The sequence below is a fragment of the Myxine glutinosa genome, chromosome 5 (genome assembly GCF_964187855.1).
Source record: "Myxine glutinosa chromosome 5, kmMyxGlut1.1, whole genome shotgun sequence".
NCBI classification, from domain to species: Eukaryota; Metazoa; Chordata; class Myxini; order Myxiniformes; family Myxinidae; genus Myxine; species Myxine glutinosa.
Genome location: NC_136265.1, coordinates 59399999 through 59417135, shown reverse-complemented (window position 1 = coordinate 59417135; position 17137 = coordinate 59399999). Strand labels below are relative to the sequence as shown.

The 17137-nt window shown below is 45.3% G+C and overlaps 3 protein-coding genes across 5 annotated transcripts in view; 2 read left to right on the top strand and 1 right to left on the bottom strand.

Moving 5' to 3' along the window:
* The window catches only part of LOC144888196 (uncharacterized), a 153047-nt gene that overhangs the window by 85378 nt on the left and 50532 nt on the right, over window positions 1-17137 (bottom strand). The window lies entirely within an intron of this gene.
* LOC144892281 (uncharacterized) overlaps window positions 1-17137 on the top strand; it is a 93917-nt gene that overhangs the window by 55566 nt on the left and 21214 nt on the right. The window lies entirely within an intron of this gene.
* Window positions 13939-16066, top strand: LOC144892279 (uncharacterized). The gene is made up of 2 exons (XM_078778098.1): window positions 13939-14882; window positions 15638-16066. The coding sequence occupies exons 1-2, from the start codon at window positions 13961-13963 to the stop codon at window positions 15787-15789; spliced, it is 1074 nt and encodes a 357-aa protein (XP_078634224.1). The 5' UTR covers window positions 13939-13960; the 3' UTR covers window positions 15790-16066.

Sequence of the window (17137 nt, the reverse complement as noted above, 5' to 3'; positions counted from 1 at the left end):
GTACCGCTGACTGACGAGGGCTGGCCTCCACAGCTTGTCGAACCCTTTCGATGTTTTCCGGGGTCCTAACGGTTCGATCACCTCCCCGAGCTGCTCCCGGCCTCACAGATCCAGTTGTCCTGAAGTTTTTTACCCACTTCAATATTGTGTTTCGAGACGGAACGGCACCACGTCGACCAACATTGAAGTGAGTACGAAATCTGTGCTGTGTAAGCACCACCGAACTACCCGTTTGAATAAATGTCTCAACAACAAAGACGCGATGTTCAATCGTCCACAGCTCCATGGCTACTGAAATGGCGCCTAACAACGAGTAACCAACAGCCATCACGCAAGCGCTACACCCCCCACTTGCATTGTTATACCCAATTCAAACATGAATTACATTTTTAAAATGTCTTTGTTACTGTATTAAATGGCATTATATATGTTGTCTTAAAAAAAAAAAAAAATTGAAATTCGACTAAAAATAACTGTGTACGAGTTTTCTGAAAATCGTCACACCTCCCTGACGGACCCTGTATATTACTTATTACATATTTCCAAGTCCGTATTCCGCCATAGCATCATTGGTTAAATGTCATACAGCCTAAATCCCACAATCCAATCCAATCCATACACTGTACAATAAGTAAAATAAATAAAAGGGTTGAAATAAAAGACTTTATGACATTACAATGCGTTTTACTGTACAAAAAAAAGCTTACAAAAATACAGGTACATAATGAGGTACCGAAATAATGTGGCACTGCAATAAGAATTGATAAAGTACCCTATAACAAACACAAACCAGTCCTTTAAATAAGATGGCAGGTCATCCATCAGTGGTGAGGCAGAGGACAGAGAAGGTGCATTCCAGGATCGCCTTCCTCTTCACTCGTCAATAAGCCGAGATATTGTATAAACCGTGAGCATACAGGTAAGGTTGAGGAACAATTATGGGGGGAAAAAGCACCTTCTTTGGAGTTTCCCGATGGAGATGCTGCCTCGATGGAGGTTAAACCATTGTTTGATGTTGGAGAAATGTTACACTCAGTCGTTCACCAAAGTTCTATCAGTAATCCAGTTATCCCTACCTTCACTGTTTGAGCTTGACAGAGATGTATGCTTACAGTAAAATACGATGTGTCACATTTGAAAATAAATCACAGGCCTACCTGCATGACATGAAAATTATTCGCATCATCTACACTTTCGACCCGAGTGCTCACGCCCTGGCGTAGAAAAGCACAAGCTGATGGTTCTCTGTCCAACTGCCTAAGTCACGTGAGATGGCGGCCGCGCTTTTACCGTTCTCGAGCTGCACGTTTATTTTCATCTTTAACTCCAGGTCGATCGCCTTCCTCTTCTTTTTCTCTGATCCATCAGTGGATGCACTCTTCCTCTTGCAAGACATGATGATGGCAGAACGGCATACACACACTTATAGGCGATGGAGCGTAAGGGATGTCAGCGAGAGGCACAAGGAGCAACTGAGATTTTTGTGACGGTCGTACGTGCGAGTCGTCGTAAGTCGCCTACGTCGTAACTCGAGGAGAGTCTGTATAAGTTCTTTCCTTTGCTCTATTTGCTTGTTTCTTTGATTTTCTATTCCCCCCCTACCTCCCACGAACATATTACCCTTTGTCAAACGTTTTAAATACAAAAAAAACAAAAAAACATTTGCTTTATTAATTCTTTCTCTCATCGCTGACACGTGCTTGTTCTCTCGCCCCCTCGTCTCACCTTGTGCCCCGCCCCCTTTCTCTCCTATTTATCCAGCCTTTCCAACTCGTTTCCTCCATACTCACTCAACCCTTTCTCCTTCTTTCTCAAATCCACATCCTCACTTAGGGACTTTTCCCAGATTGTTTTTCACGGTTTTGTTTAAATATTATTTAAATACGTTTAAACTTTCCCCTGCAGTTTTATTCAGTGGTTTATTATAACACTCTGTTTTTCTTCCTATTTAAAAGGCTTTTTTTTTCAATTTCCTCTTCAAATCATTCCACTTCAAAAAAAATTCAACCTCCACCTCCTCCAACCTTCTACTTTCCTCTACCCCCCGTCCCCCTCAAAAAACCCTTCACTGTGCCACATCCCATCACCATCAAACCTTTTGCCCTCCTCATTCTTCCCTTTCTCCTAACTCTTCTGCAATCCCTGACACACTATCAACAGCTCTCCCTACCTCCCCCTCTCACCCTTCATCTTGCCCTGCACCTCCCCTCCCCTGTCCTGCACCCGATGCTCCTCCTCCCTCTTCCTTAACGGTATGGACCTCAAACATCCAGGGCCTTCGCTCAAACCTCATCGATCTCTCCATACAGGTTGCTTTCTGACAAGCCAGACTTTATCTGCTGAACAGCAACTTTCCTCCTTCAAGATGTCTCTGATTCCTTAATATCTCTTCCTGGTTACTCCCTCCTCCAGTATGATAGTCCTGAGCCTAGTCCTGGTGGTGGGGTTGCTATCTTTATCAAAAACTCTCTTCCTCACTCTCCTTGCACTGCCCTCTATCCACCCTACCCCCAGGAGTACCTCTGGCTTCGGCTTCTTCTCCGTTCCCACCTTTTTGTCCCCCGTCGCACCGCGGAGCGAAAGGGGGACTTTGGTTTTCCCCTCCGTCCATACGTACGTGTGTGCATGCGTGCATGCGTGCGTAAGCGAAGGACCGCATTCGAATTTGGTGTGTGGGTGCAACCCATGTCAAAATTCAAGATGGCCGCCGCCATGTATGTCTGAACATTGTGAGCGGAATATCTTGAAAAATAAGCGAAGTACCAACTTCTAATTTGGTGTTTGGGTGTATCTAGGCACAAGGAAGAAAGCCATTGAAAATTGGGTCACCACGTCAAAATCCAAGATGGCCACCACCATATATATGTCTGAACCTTGTGAGCGAACAATGTTGAAGAATAAGCGAAGTACCAACTTCTAATCTGGTATGTGGGTGTATCTAGGCATAAGAAAGAACCGTATTGAAAATTGGGTCGCCACATCAAAATCCAAGATGGCCACCGCCATGTACGTCTGAACTTGTGAGCGGAATATCTTGAAAAATCAGCGAAGTACCAACTTCTAATCTGGTGTGTGGGTGTATCTTGGCAAAAGGAAGAACGCTATTGAAAATTGGGTCACCAGGTCAAAATCCAATATGGCCACCGCCATGTATGTCTGAACCTTGTGAGCGAAATATCATATCATAGCATGTTTTCTGCGTCTTCCACTTTGTCAACTCACATCACTTCCCCGTCGGGGGACCTAGGCGTAACGCTTGTGTTCATATGTGTTTTGTACCATCCTCCAAACAGTGATGACACCATTTACATTTCGCTGTCTGACAATATGGACCAACTTCTATCCACTCATCCCAACTCTCTCTTCCTCATGTGTGGCGACTTCAACTGTCATCATGCCAGCTGGCTGGGTGTGGGTACCTCTTGTTGTAAGAACCAGAGTTACAACATTGGCTCAGTTCATGAGGTTAATCGAAATAGATCCCTAGCAATACCTGTAAGAAAACCAGCGAACATCATATCGATATTCAGCATTCATCTGGATCAGTAATGGGCTCACACACGAGCACGAGCAAGCCTCGAACAAAGTGATTGTACGTACCATCTATTTAAGCACCTACGTAACATACAGTAAATGTCACAGGAATGATCATTGCGCTGGATGTCCGAATTCTTATAACTGCCGCGCAGTGGACAGAAGTTGCATTGTCACCTAGGTTCAGATTTAGTCACAATTTCACGACACCTCTCTCACCAGCCATGGCATCTCAGCAAAGGACTTCTGCGACTCATTGGGACTGACACAATCTGTCAATTTCCCGACCCGGATCGGTCAACGGAGCATCTTCTCTTCAAGACTTGGTTATGACAAACCTTCCTGCAAATGGCTAATGCTCTTCTTCTGCTCCAATCGGTTCTTCTGATCATGTGCTTGGTAAAGTGGATATCTCTCTGGCCATTCTCAGAGCCTCCTCAGCATCGACGAGTGTGGTATTTCACTCAGGCTGACTGGCATGGTCTTCAAGCAGCCATCAATCATCTGGACTGGTCTCCCATCTCTATTGCCTCTGACTTCAACTCTTCCTGGGAATACTTCCAAAGTAAACTGCTCTCTTTCATGCACAGATTTATCCCATCTCGTCTTCAGTTGTCATACCGTTCCTCCCATCCATGGCACACTGAATCTTGTGGTGAGGCAGTTGCCCTGAAACAACTTGCCTTTGCCTCTTGGAAGGCTAATCCAACTGAAGGCAAATTCAGTTCCTTCCACCAAGCTCGGAACAAGTGTGTGTCTACCCTCAGGAAAGCCAGAAAACAATATCTCTCTACTCTCAAGACTGACCTCTCAAACCTGTCTCCCTCTTACAAATCCTAGTTTCATCTGGTCAAATCTGTTCTTGGTGTTTGTTCCCCCTCCACCCCCTCCCTTACCTCAAATGGCTATCAAATCTCAGTTTGGCTTCCCGAAGACGTCAGAAATCCTCTCTCTCCCGCCAGAGGGCACCAAATTCATGGACAACGCCATATGCATAGCGCAAGTCTGTGCAAATAGTTACTTCCTGGTTTTCTGCTAAGCAACAAGCTCTGGTGAAAGAGAAAATCTCTGCCTGCTGGGCTGAATAAGTGCCTGGTAATTTTCCACTCTCCCACGTCTCGCAATCCGTACACACTGCGCATACTGTTCATAGTGAACCGTCGAATGGTCTTGATGACGATCTGTCGACATACAGTACCAAATCTGCATTCGGAAGTGGGACGTCCTTCAGACCAATGCGCAGTGACAGCACATGCACCACTATCTCAGCACAGTCATTGGGTTCGCCATCTTCAGCTGTTGGCAACAATGACGCAGGTTTAAATGTCAGGCAACGCTGGATGCTAAGGTTTGACAGCGTTAGTAGTACTATCTCGTATGATGTCGCCCGTGATGCTGAAAGATGTTGTGTTCCTGCTCTCAGGAGGACTGTTGTGACTGCGTTCTCAACGAGGAGGATTAATGGGTGGCCCAGGACTATCGTAGCTGTGGCTTCGACTGCGCACAAAGCTGCCGCCACCGCTCATAAGCAGGTCAGAAACCCTCATGCTACCAGATCCAACCTGGTGCCATGGTATGCTACCGGGCACATTTTTTCCCCAAGTTTTTGTGTCAATATGGACTGAGCAAAGCCTCCTGTCTCATGTGAGTGGAGGAAGAAAGGTTTCCCATAATCTGGCAGTCCTCGGGCTGGCACTGATGCAAGAGCATTCTTCAGTGTCGTGAAAGCTTGCTCCGCCACCTGCATTCACTCCAAAGGGTTTGGGCGGCTCGTCAAACGAATGTCCAACAGAGGGCACGCTATTAATGCATAATCGACTGGTGACAGTAACCCGTGCTTCCAAGAAAAGATGTCATCTGCTTAATGGTCGTTGGTTTTGGGAGTGCTCATATAGCCGTCACCGATTCAGGGCAAAAACGTATCATAGGTTCTCTCAGAATATGTCCCAGGTAGCTCACCTCTTTCTTGCAGAACTGCAGTTTGTCCTTCGAAGCTTTGTGACCTTCTCTGCTAACGCTGTCAGTAGCACAAGTGTCCTGCTCACACACTTCCTTTGAGACAGAGCATATCAGGAGGTCATCAATGTACTGTACCATCACTGAGTCTCCTGGGAATTCAACATCACTCAGGTCTTCATGTGGAGCACGTGAGAACAAAGTTCGGCTCTCTGTGTACCATTGTGGCAAAACAGCCCATGCATATTGCTGACCTCTGCACATGAATGCAAAGCAATAGTGGGAGTCCTCATGTACAAGTACGGATACGAACGCTGAACACAAGTCCAGTTCAGAGTAGAACTTTGTATTACATGGGATGCTTGAAAGTATAGTGATCGGGTTCGGGACCACCGGGCAAGCTGGTATTACGCAATTATTTATCGCTTGCAAATCTTGCACAATCTGCCATGCCTCCTTGCCGGGTTTCTTCATGGGCAGAATAGGCATGTTACACGCACTAACAGAGCAAACTATGGCCCCTTGATCCAACAAAGATTGAATGACCGGCGGTGCTACACCGGCTCTGGCGTATGGTCGCAACGGATATTGACGTTTTTGAGGCAATGGCTTTGATTCATCCACCATAATCCTGACAGGCATCACGCTTTTGATTCGTCCTACGTCATTTGGGTGCGTTGTCCACAAGCAAGGTGGTACCTGATCGAGTGGATCACGCGTACATTCGGCGTTGGGGCTGAGTGGGTACACGACAATACTAGCAGGTGGTACGTCGTTCACCACAAAGGTGGAGGGGGTCACCTTCTCGTTCAACTGCCAGCAAAATCCGCCCCCATTCAAGTCATAGAGCAGTGCTCCTTGAACCTCACTCATGTACACCACATCCACAGTCTTGCAAATTTCTTTTCATTGTCCCGACATCCTCTGCTTCACATCCTTGTGACACCACAAGGGTGATATGTGGGGTCGTAGTCTCTGGCTGATTCCACTCTCTGATTCCACTCTGGCAGTATCTGGCTGTTGCTCGCGCGTTAGACGCACTGACATACCTATTCCCTGTTTTCATACCCACAGTGACAACAGGTGTATGTCGTACCTTTATTTAAGCTTCACATCCAAGCTTTGTATAAATATATGTGTGTATACACTGTGTGTATATATATATATATATATATATACATACATATATATATATATATATATATATATATATATATGTATATATATATATATGTATGTATATATGTGTATGTATATATGTATATATGTGTATGTATATATGTATATATATGTATATATGTATTTTTATGTATGTATATGTATATATGTATATATGTATTTTTATGTATGTATATATATATATATATATATATGTATGTATATATATGTATATATATATATATATATATATATATATGTATGTATATATATGTATGTATATATATATATGTATGTATATATATGTATGTATATGTATATATATGTATGTATATATATATATATGTATGTATATATATGTATGTATATGTATATATATGTATGTATATATATATATATATGTATGTATATATATGTATGTATATATATATATATATGTATGTATATGTATGTATATATATATATATATGTATGTATATATATGTATGTATATATATATATATATGTATGTATATATATATATATGTATATATATGTATGTATATATATATATATGTATGTATATATATATATATGTATGTATATATATGTATATATATATATATGTATATATATATATATGTATGTATATATATGTATATATATATATATGTATGTATATATATGTATATATATATGTATATATATATATATATATATGTATGTATATATATGTATATATATATATATATATATATATATGTATGTATATATATGTATATATATATATATATATATATATATGTATGTATATATATGTATATATATATATATATATATATATATATGTATGTATATATATGTATATATATGTATATATATGTATATATATATATATATATATATATGTATGTATATATATGTATATGTATGTATATATATATGTATGTATATATATGTATATGTATGTATATATATGTATATATATATATATGTATATGTATGTATATATATGTATGTATATATGTATGTATATATATGTATGTATATGTATGTATATATATGTATGTATTGTATATATATGTATATGTATATATATATATGTATATATATGTATATATATGTATATATATTGGCCACAGTACCAGAAGACATGTTTGGCGAAAACCAAAGACGGCATTTGACCACAAGTACCAACTGTAAAGCATGGTGGTGGAAATATTATGGTTTGGGGCAGCTTTGCTGCATCAGGGCTGGGGCAGCTCCCCATCATATAATCCACGATGAATTCTTAATTGTACCAGAGGGTGCTTGAGGATTGTTGTGGAAAACCATTCAGGTCCACACAACTTTAGTCCAACGGTTTGGTTTAATTGCATTTAGATCATCACATCATTCCTGTAAAGTAGAAATACACAATAAGTATACGATGCGACATCTCATGGATCCATTCATATCATTCAATGCAAGCAAGCTAGGTATTCTATAAAGGCATACCGTTAACGAGGCTACCGATGTAACATGTCACAAGGGAGAAGTCTCGGAGCACCGTCGCAGCAACGGGTCTTATAGTCACGCCCCTAGCGGTGACAACGATGACAACGAGCAGCGAGCATCACCCCGGGTTCAGTACGAATACGATTTCACTACATTCTCCCCCCGTCAGAATTATACGGCCGCGTGGCTAAAAGCGAGTGAGCGTCAGCATGAATAGGGTGCGGAGTATCAGTCGACCCAACCGTATCGGGCCGGGCGGCGAATTTCTCTGCCAGCACGCGTTCGAAATTCCCCGGGTACGGCATCTCGTATCCCTGTTACGGCATCTCGTATCCCTGTGTCCCCGGCGTCAGAGGCGCCAACAGGGTCGGGTGACGAAGGGGGTAACTCCAAGTCGTCGGGCCCGGGCAGTCTCGACGAGGGGAGGGTCGGTGGACTGTCGGCGATGGGAGCGTCGGGAGAGGCCATAGTCTCATAGATGGGTTCGATCGGTTCGTCCGATTCCCTACTAAGGTCGTCGACCCCGCAAGGGGCAAGGTGACGAACGGAGACAGTAGTCTCACGGCCATCAGACGTCGTCACACGAGCATGCTCAGGATTAGCCTGGAGAATCTGCACTTTGTCCACTAGGGGGTCGTACTTGCTCGCGCGAACTGCCCGTTTAAGGTAGGCCGGCCCGGGCCCAGCGAGCCAACTGGGCAAAGACCGTATACACCCCGAGCTCCTGGGGTGGTGGAAAAGTCGCTCGTGGGGAGTTTGGTTGGTTGCCGTACTCAGGAGAGCCCTGATTGAATTCAACGCCGCAGGTAGCGACCAAGCCCATTTATCGAGGCCCCGGCCGAGGGTCCGGAGATGGAGCATGACGGCCCTCCAGATAATCCCGTTGAAGCGTTCGATCTGCCCATTAGCCTGGGGTCTGTACGGCGTGGTGTAACTAGACGCAATGTTGTTTTGGAGCAGATAGCTGCGCACCTCCTGAGACAAGAAGACCGCACCCCGGTCGGTATGGACATAGGCCGGGTAACCGAACATTGAGAACAAGTTCTGTAAGCATCGCATCACCGTGGCAGCAGTCATGTCCGCGCACGTATAAGCAAAGGGGAATCGTGAGTACTCATCAACGATAGTGAGCAGATAGCGAGAGCCGCTCGACACCGGCAATGGGCCCTTGAAATCCATCGCCAAGCGTTCCCACGGGCGTGTAGCCTTCACCAGAGTCCCCATGGGAGGGTTATAGAAACGCGGTTTGATTTCCGCGCAGATAGCGCAGTCGCGACAGATACGGCGGATATCGTCAATCGAGTAAGGGAGATTCCCACTCCGCACGAAATGAGCGAAACGCGTTACGCCGGGATGGCCCGCCGTGGCATGCAGCACCCGTAGGCCCTCCAAAGAGGTGATACCAGTACATGTAGCCGGGCGTGATAAGGCATCGGCGGCCTGGTTATCCTTCCCCGGGCGATATTTGATGGTGTAACAGAAGTCGGCGAGTTCGATACGCCAGCGAGTGATTTTCTCGTTCTTAATGCGCTGGGCGTGTAAGGTGTCGTACATGAACGCAACGCTTTGCTGGTCCGTGATGATTTGGAAGCTCCGCCCGAGTAGGTACGGGCGCCATCGCCGAATAGACTCGACGATCGCATACGCTTCCTTTTCAACGGACGAGTGCCTCCGCTCAGCGGAGGTAAGAGTCCGTGAAAAGAAAGCCACGGGACGCCCCCCTTGGGAGAGGGTCGCCGCGATGGCCTGATCCGAGGCGTCACTTTCGAGGACGAACGAGCCGCTCTCGTCGATGTTCGCTACGGCGGCTCGGGCGATGTCGGTCTTAAGACCTTCAAAGGCCGTCAATGTGGCCGAACTCAGGGGAAAGGTGTCGCAGGCCACAAGGGGGCGAAGTTTCGCGGAGAAACTTTGCACCCATTTGGAGTAATGGGCGAACAGCCCAAGGGCGCGCGCTTCAGGGACGCCCGATCGCAGGGAGGGGCCATGTCGAGCAAAGGTCGCAGACGCTCCTTATCCAGAGAGACAGAGCCATGGGTCACGGTGTACCCCAGAAGATCTATCGTGCGTAGGGAGTATTGGCACTTATCCTCGTTCATAGTTAAGTGATACCGTTGCGCGACCTCGAGGAAGCGCTTCAGATTAGCATCATGGTGCCCTTGGTCATATCCACAAACCGTAAGGTTATCGAGGTAGACGAAAACATCGGTTAAGTGCTCCCGCGCAACGAGGTCATCCATGGCCCTCTGGAAACAAGCGACCCCGTTCGTTACCTCAAAAGGCAATCATGTAAATTGGTACAACCGCTGCCCCGACTCGAAAGCGGTATAGATACGATCCGCCCTAGAGATAGGGATCTGGTGGTACGCACTACGGAGATCGAGAGTGCTATAGACCGAATACTGGGACACCTGTTGCACTAGCGCGTCCATCCCCGGAAGGGGGTAGGCATCCAGCTGTGTAAAGCGGTTAATCGTTTGGGAATAGTCGATTACCATGCGTTTGCGATGGGCCTCGCTGCGCACCACCAAGACCTGGGCGCGCCACGGCGACCTACTAGGTTCTATGATGCCGTCTTTCAAGAGCTGAGCCGTTTCGTCCGCAATGAATTGCATGTCCGCGCGAGAGTAGCGTCGCGATTTTACCGCGACAGGGGTGCAGTCGGAGGTTAGATTGGGGAACAGCGAAAGCGGCCGGACGTCCATTTGCGCTAGGGCGCACACCGTTAGCGCGTCGTCCGCCCCCACAACAAGAGTGTCAGGCCCACCGAACTCCATTACCAGATGTCCATGCAGCTTAAGAAAATCGTGTCCTAGCAGAATATCAGCACATAATGCGGGTAAAACCATAAGGTGTACATCAGGGAAAACCCGTCCCTTTAGCACGAGTTTCAATCGGCATTCCCCCTTCGTGCTGAGCCGAAGTCCCTGGGAAGCCATGAAGATCCGTCTCGTAGACCGCCCGATCCGCCATCCATGCCTGAGCACAAGTCGCTGGTCGATAAAACTATCCGTAGATCCTGTATCCACCAAGGCCCGAACACAATGGCCCTCAACCATAAGGGGAATAAGGGCTTGAGCCAGGCCAGACGAGGCTGCTGGGAGCGGGACTGAGCCCCCCGAATGGGTCGGACCAGCCTCGCGGGTGGATCCTACACCAGCAGCAGTTTTGCGGTCGTGGCCGGAGTCTGCGTTGACCATGGGGAATCCATTATCGTCATCAGAGGGCTTTCCCCAGCATTCCGGTGTTTCGCGATTCAAAATCCGACAATTCTGACGAGAAAAGGCCTCCGTAGTATTTGACATCGCCTTTTGACACTTCTGGCAGAAAAAGGCTTCCGTAGTATCCGAAATCGCCTTTTGACATTTTTGGTCGCTTTGACAAAAGGCTTCCGTAGTACTCGAAATCGCCTTTTGACATTTTTGGTCGCTTTGACGAAAGGCCTCCGTAGTATTTGAAAGCTGCCTTAACTCTTTTGTCGGGGTGGGGGCCGCTGTTAGCTCGTGGACGACTCGAGGAGTACGAGGGGCTTGGCGAAGTGTCAAAGCCCCTTGCGTGGCCCGAAGTTTGGCCAAGGACACGGCCTTTGTGCCCGATGGAGAATGAGACGGTGGTGGCTGTCCGGTGGCGCCCGCCAAGGACGTCTGAGCGCCCAGCGGGCCGCAGAGAGGGGCCCTCCCCTTCGAAGTCGGGTAAGGCGCCGGGTGTAGGGCTGGGCTCGTGGGCTCCACTATGAGCCCGTTAAAGGTCGCTGCGCCCGCGCGACCGCGACTGCGCGAGTCGAAGTGCCGCGAGCCGCGTGCCGTTTTCTTGCACACTTTCGCGTAATGTCCCTTTAGCGAGCACAAATGGCATATAGCGTCACGTGCCGGACACACGACCCGGGCATGACGAGGCCCTCCACAAAAAAAACATGCGGCCCCACGCAAGGCCTTGGGTCTGCTGGTCGTAACGGCAGCCGTCAGGGCTGGGTCATCCTCCGGAGCATCCCGGAGTTCAGCGAGCGGATCCACGTCCTCGACGGTAGCACTCTCCGGCCGGGCGTGTAGTGAGGTGCCCGCCAAAAGGCGCGTGCGATCATAGGCGTTCGATTGCATCCGCGCTTCAGTATATACTGTCGCTTGCTCAAGCGCCGTAGCGAAGGTCAGGTCGGTCTTCTCCAAGAGTTTGAGTCGTAGTTCCTGGGAGGAGACCCCTGCTATGAAGGCATCTAAAAGGCGATCATCCTGAGCCTGCTCGGGAGTCCGTGGCTCCCTGACGCTGTCCAGCAAAAGCTGCCGGAGCTCCTGGGCGTAATGGTCCATTGCTTCGTTGGGTTGCTGCCGTCGCGTTTGCAGCAAATAACGTGCATACACCGGGCTTTTTTCTTTTATGTATAGCCGCTTGAGCTCCGCGATGGTAAGATCATACGTCGTGCATTGAGCGATCGCGTGGTAGACCCGGTAGTCGATTTTTGAGTGTAAAATCGCTAGCTTCGCGGCAGCCGTCGGAGCGGTCTCAGGCTCAGCAAAGAGATGCTCCAGTTGTCGGAGCCAGTGCTTCAGCTGCAAGCCTCCGTCCGTGGCTTGTGGGTCGGCGCTGAAGATGGACACCGTCAGCGTCTTGTTGCCAGCCATGTCTGCAGATCTTAAATGCAATTAAGTGTTGTGGACAACCATTCAGGTCCACACAACTTTAGTCCAACGGTTTGGTTTAATTGCATTTAGATCATCACATCATTCCTGTAAAGTAGAAATACACAATAAGTATACGATGCGACATCTCATGGATCCATTCATATCATTCAATGCAAGCAAGCTAGGTATTCTATAAAGGCGTACCGTTAACGAGGCTACCGATGTAACATGTCACAAGGAAGAAGTCTCGGAGCACCGTCGCAGCAACGGGTCTTATAGTCACGCCCCTAGCGGTGACAACGATGACAACGAGCAGCGAGCATCACCCCGGGTTCAGTACGAATACGATTTCACTACAAGGATAATGTGAGGCCATCTGTCGGAAAGTTGAAGCTCAACCGAAGGTGCACCTTGCAATATGACAATGACCCTAAACATACCAGTAAATCCACCAAGGAATGGCTGAAAAGAAAGAAATGGAGAGTTCTGGAATGGCCAAGTCAAAGCCTGGATCTAAATCCCATCGAGATGTTGTGGGGGGATTTGAAACGAGCTGTGCATGCAAGAAACCCCTCAAACATCACACAGCTGAAAGAATTCTGCATGGAGGAGTGGGAAAACATTTCTCCCAGTCGATCTCAGAGACTGGTAGACAGTTATAAGAAACGCCTACTTGAGGTTATTTCTGCCAAAGGGGGCAATACCACCTATTAGAGCCAAGGGTGTACTTTCTTTTTCCACATGCGAAATTTGCATTTATGTTTATTTAAATTATACAATGGAGTACAAAATGTAAATGTTTCATGATATTTGTTATATTATATCACCTTTATCTGTCAATATTGTTGAAATGAAGATCAAATAGCTGTATGTTGAAATATATTGAAAAAGTCAAAACTTACATGGGGTGGCCTTACTTTTTCACGTGACTGTATGGGTAGCAATGGAGAAGAAGGTCGTTTGTGTGTGTTCTGTAACTGTTTCATTCATCTGGCCAATTGCAAAATTCTTCTTTTTTAATCGGAACTGGAACCTCTCCCTCTAAAATAAATGTTCAAATAAGGACAATGTTCTAATTCATTTGAGAAATACTTATCAAATATGGACAAACTGGTGTGAATTATTGCTTTTTGTGACTTGTCTTTACAGGGAAACAAATCAAACTGGATTATTGGTCCAACTGTTCCCAGTTGCTCAACACACAAGCTTTCAATCATCACATGACACAGACAGTTACTCAAGATACTCGCACATTTAGCAGCATATCTCATGAATGTTGCACAGGGACCTTCAATAATATACAAGGAAGTCGGAAACCACACAAGTGTTGTTTGTGTGACAAATCATTTACAACGTTGTCATCTCTAAAACGACATCAAGCAATCCACACAGGCAAGAAGCCTTCCACGTGTTCTATTTGCAACAAGAAGCTTTGTCGATCATCATATTTGCACATACATCAAAGACAGCACATGGGAGAGAAGCCTCACAAGTGCTCTGTGTGTCCTAATGCCTTTACTCAATCATCAGATTTGAGGAATCATGAAATACTGCACACAGGAGAGATACTACACAAGTGTTCTTTGTGTCCTCAAGCCTTTACTCGATCATCACATTTAAGTGATCATCAAAGATCACACACAGGTGAGAAGCCTCACAAGTGTACTTTGTGTTATAAGGCCTTTTCTCGATCATCACATTTAAGGGATCATGAAAGATCACACACAGGTGAGAAGCCTCACAAGTGTTCTTTGTGTCCTAAAGCCTTTACTCAGTCATCAGATTTACACATTCATCAAAGACTGCACACAGGAGAGAAGCCTCACAAGTGTGCATTGTGTCCTAAAGCCTTTAATCAATCATCAAATTTAAGGAATCATCAAAGAATACACACGGGAGAGAAGCCACACAAGTGTTCTGTGTGTCTTAAAGCCTTTATTCAATCATCAAATTTAAGGAATCATCAAAGAATACACACAGGAGAGAAGCCTCACAAATGTTCATTGTGTCCTAAAGCCTTTATTCAATCATCAAATTTAAGGAATCATCAAAGAATACACACAGGAGAGAAGCCACACAGGTGTTCTGTGTGTTCTAAAGCCTTTAATCAACCATCACAGTTAAGGAATCATCAAATAACACATGTAGGAGAGAAGCCTTAGAAGTGTTCTGTACGTCTTAAAGCCTTTACTCGACTATCAGAGGAAAGGAATCGTCAAACAAGAAGACGGCATGCAGAGCACGATACTTGTCATGACACACAGATGACACAAAATCCACCCCCCACACCCCCTCCGAAAAAAGGTTGCAATTGATCCATTAAATTGTCCATTTCATCAAGATCAAGATCAAAATCGGGTCAATATGATTAATAGTGGTGATCTTTAGATTAAAATTGATGATTTTAGAAGTTAGACCTATAGCTGACGTTTGACCTTTTGACCTCAAAAATAGTTGGTTTCCAATTCAGTTAGGCACTATGCAAATGCTGTTCTATTTTCAAGTCAATTGGATGAAAATTGAGTTTTTCAGATAAAAATTGATGATTTTTTAAGTTTGACCTTTTGGTTGACCTTTGACCTTTTGACCTCAAACAGTTGGTTTCCCAATTTAGTGACAATATACAAATGGTGTTCTATTTTCATTTTCACATCAATCGGATTAGAAATGACGATTTTAGAAATTTGACCTCCAAATGACCTCAATCGATAGGCTTCGCAACTGTGAAGACCTCAACAACTTGGTGAAGTTTCATGACGATTGGTTTAGAATTGTGAACTCTTGGCTGGTGACAAACAAACAACCAATCAAACAGACACATTTAGACAGACAGACGGAATAACAAACGCAACCAACCAATATACTTGAAAAATCTTCGATTTTGCAAGTAATAATACATGCAGGAGAGAAGCCTTACAAGTGTTTTGTGTGTCCTGAAGCCTTTATTCAATCATCACATTTGAGGAATCATCAAATAATACATGCAGGAAAGAAGCCACACAAGCGAATGTTAACCTTTACTCCTCAGTCACATTTGCTCTACGGCTAGGATACGGCGGCCGTACCCCCCCCTAAATTGACAAACGTGCGGCGGCCACAGAGTTTCTGCGGTGGCCTCAGGGTGGCCCTATGGCGTATGGCTATCTTTTACAGGCCGTAGGGGTCGCTGTGGAATTATAGCGCGGAGTTATAACTTTTTTCATTTCTAGGTCGGCCGTAGCAATTCGACAAGCCGTAGCCATGACAACTGTAAGTGCTGTTATACATATGAAAAAGAACTGGTGTATATACCCACTCGTTACCGTCCGTCTGGCCGCACGTTCGCCTTAGGGCCCCCCCTGCGGTCGCCTTGCGGGCACCTTGAGGCTACCTTGCGTCTGCCTTGAAAATTCTATGGCCGCCGCAGGGACGCCCTAAGGTCACCGTGCGACATCAAATCAAAGACCGTACGGCACCCCCACGTTTTCGGTCTCCACAATTTCTAAATACCCCGTGCGGCTACCCGAAAAATAAAAACATATGTGACTGCTACATTGTGTGACCGTGGAAATACTGCGGCCGCCCTATAATTGCTAGTGGCCGTAGATTTTTTAGACCCTACGGCCGCCGAGCCAAATGTGACTGAAGCATTAGTTTCAACCAAATTCCAATTGACACCAACTCATTCTAAAACAACAATAGCACATCAAAGTTACCTCAAAGGCTCATTTAGCAACTCATTGTGTCTCTATCTCTTGTTGCATCCACACTGTTCACTGCAATTCCAATTAATCTATCAAGTCACAACATATACCCAGAGTACATGTAACAACCACTCAATCGAAAACAAACCAGCAACACATACCGATTACCCAAAAGCTCACAGGGCAGTTCCAATTTCATACAAGTCATGCAATGATCATATACAGTTACATGAAAAAGTAAGTACACCCCATGTAAAGTTTTGACTTTTTCAACATATTTCAACATACAGCTATTTGATCTTCATTTCAACAATATTGATAGATAAAGGTGATATAATATAACAAATATCATGAAACATTTACATTTTGTAGTCCATTGTATCATTTAAATAAACATAAATGTAAATTTCGCATGTGGAAAAAGTAAGTACACCCTTACATTTATCACTACTTCAAATACCTAAAATTTGAATCAGGTGCACCAGCTCAGGTGCAAATGATTAGAACATCGTTAGAGAGGATCTTGGAGGAACCTGTCTTATTTAAACCTCAGACATTTAGTTTGGTTTGCTCTTTGTTGTTTAAGTGTGCGGCGTCACCATGCCTAGATCAAAAGAGCTCTCTGACGCCTTCAGAAAGAACGTGAAAGATGCCTCCGAGTCTGGGAAGGGATTTAAAAAGATCTCCAAACAATTTGAAATCAATCATTCGACT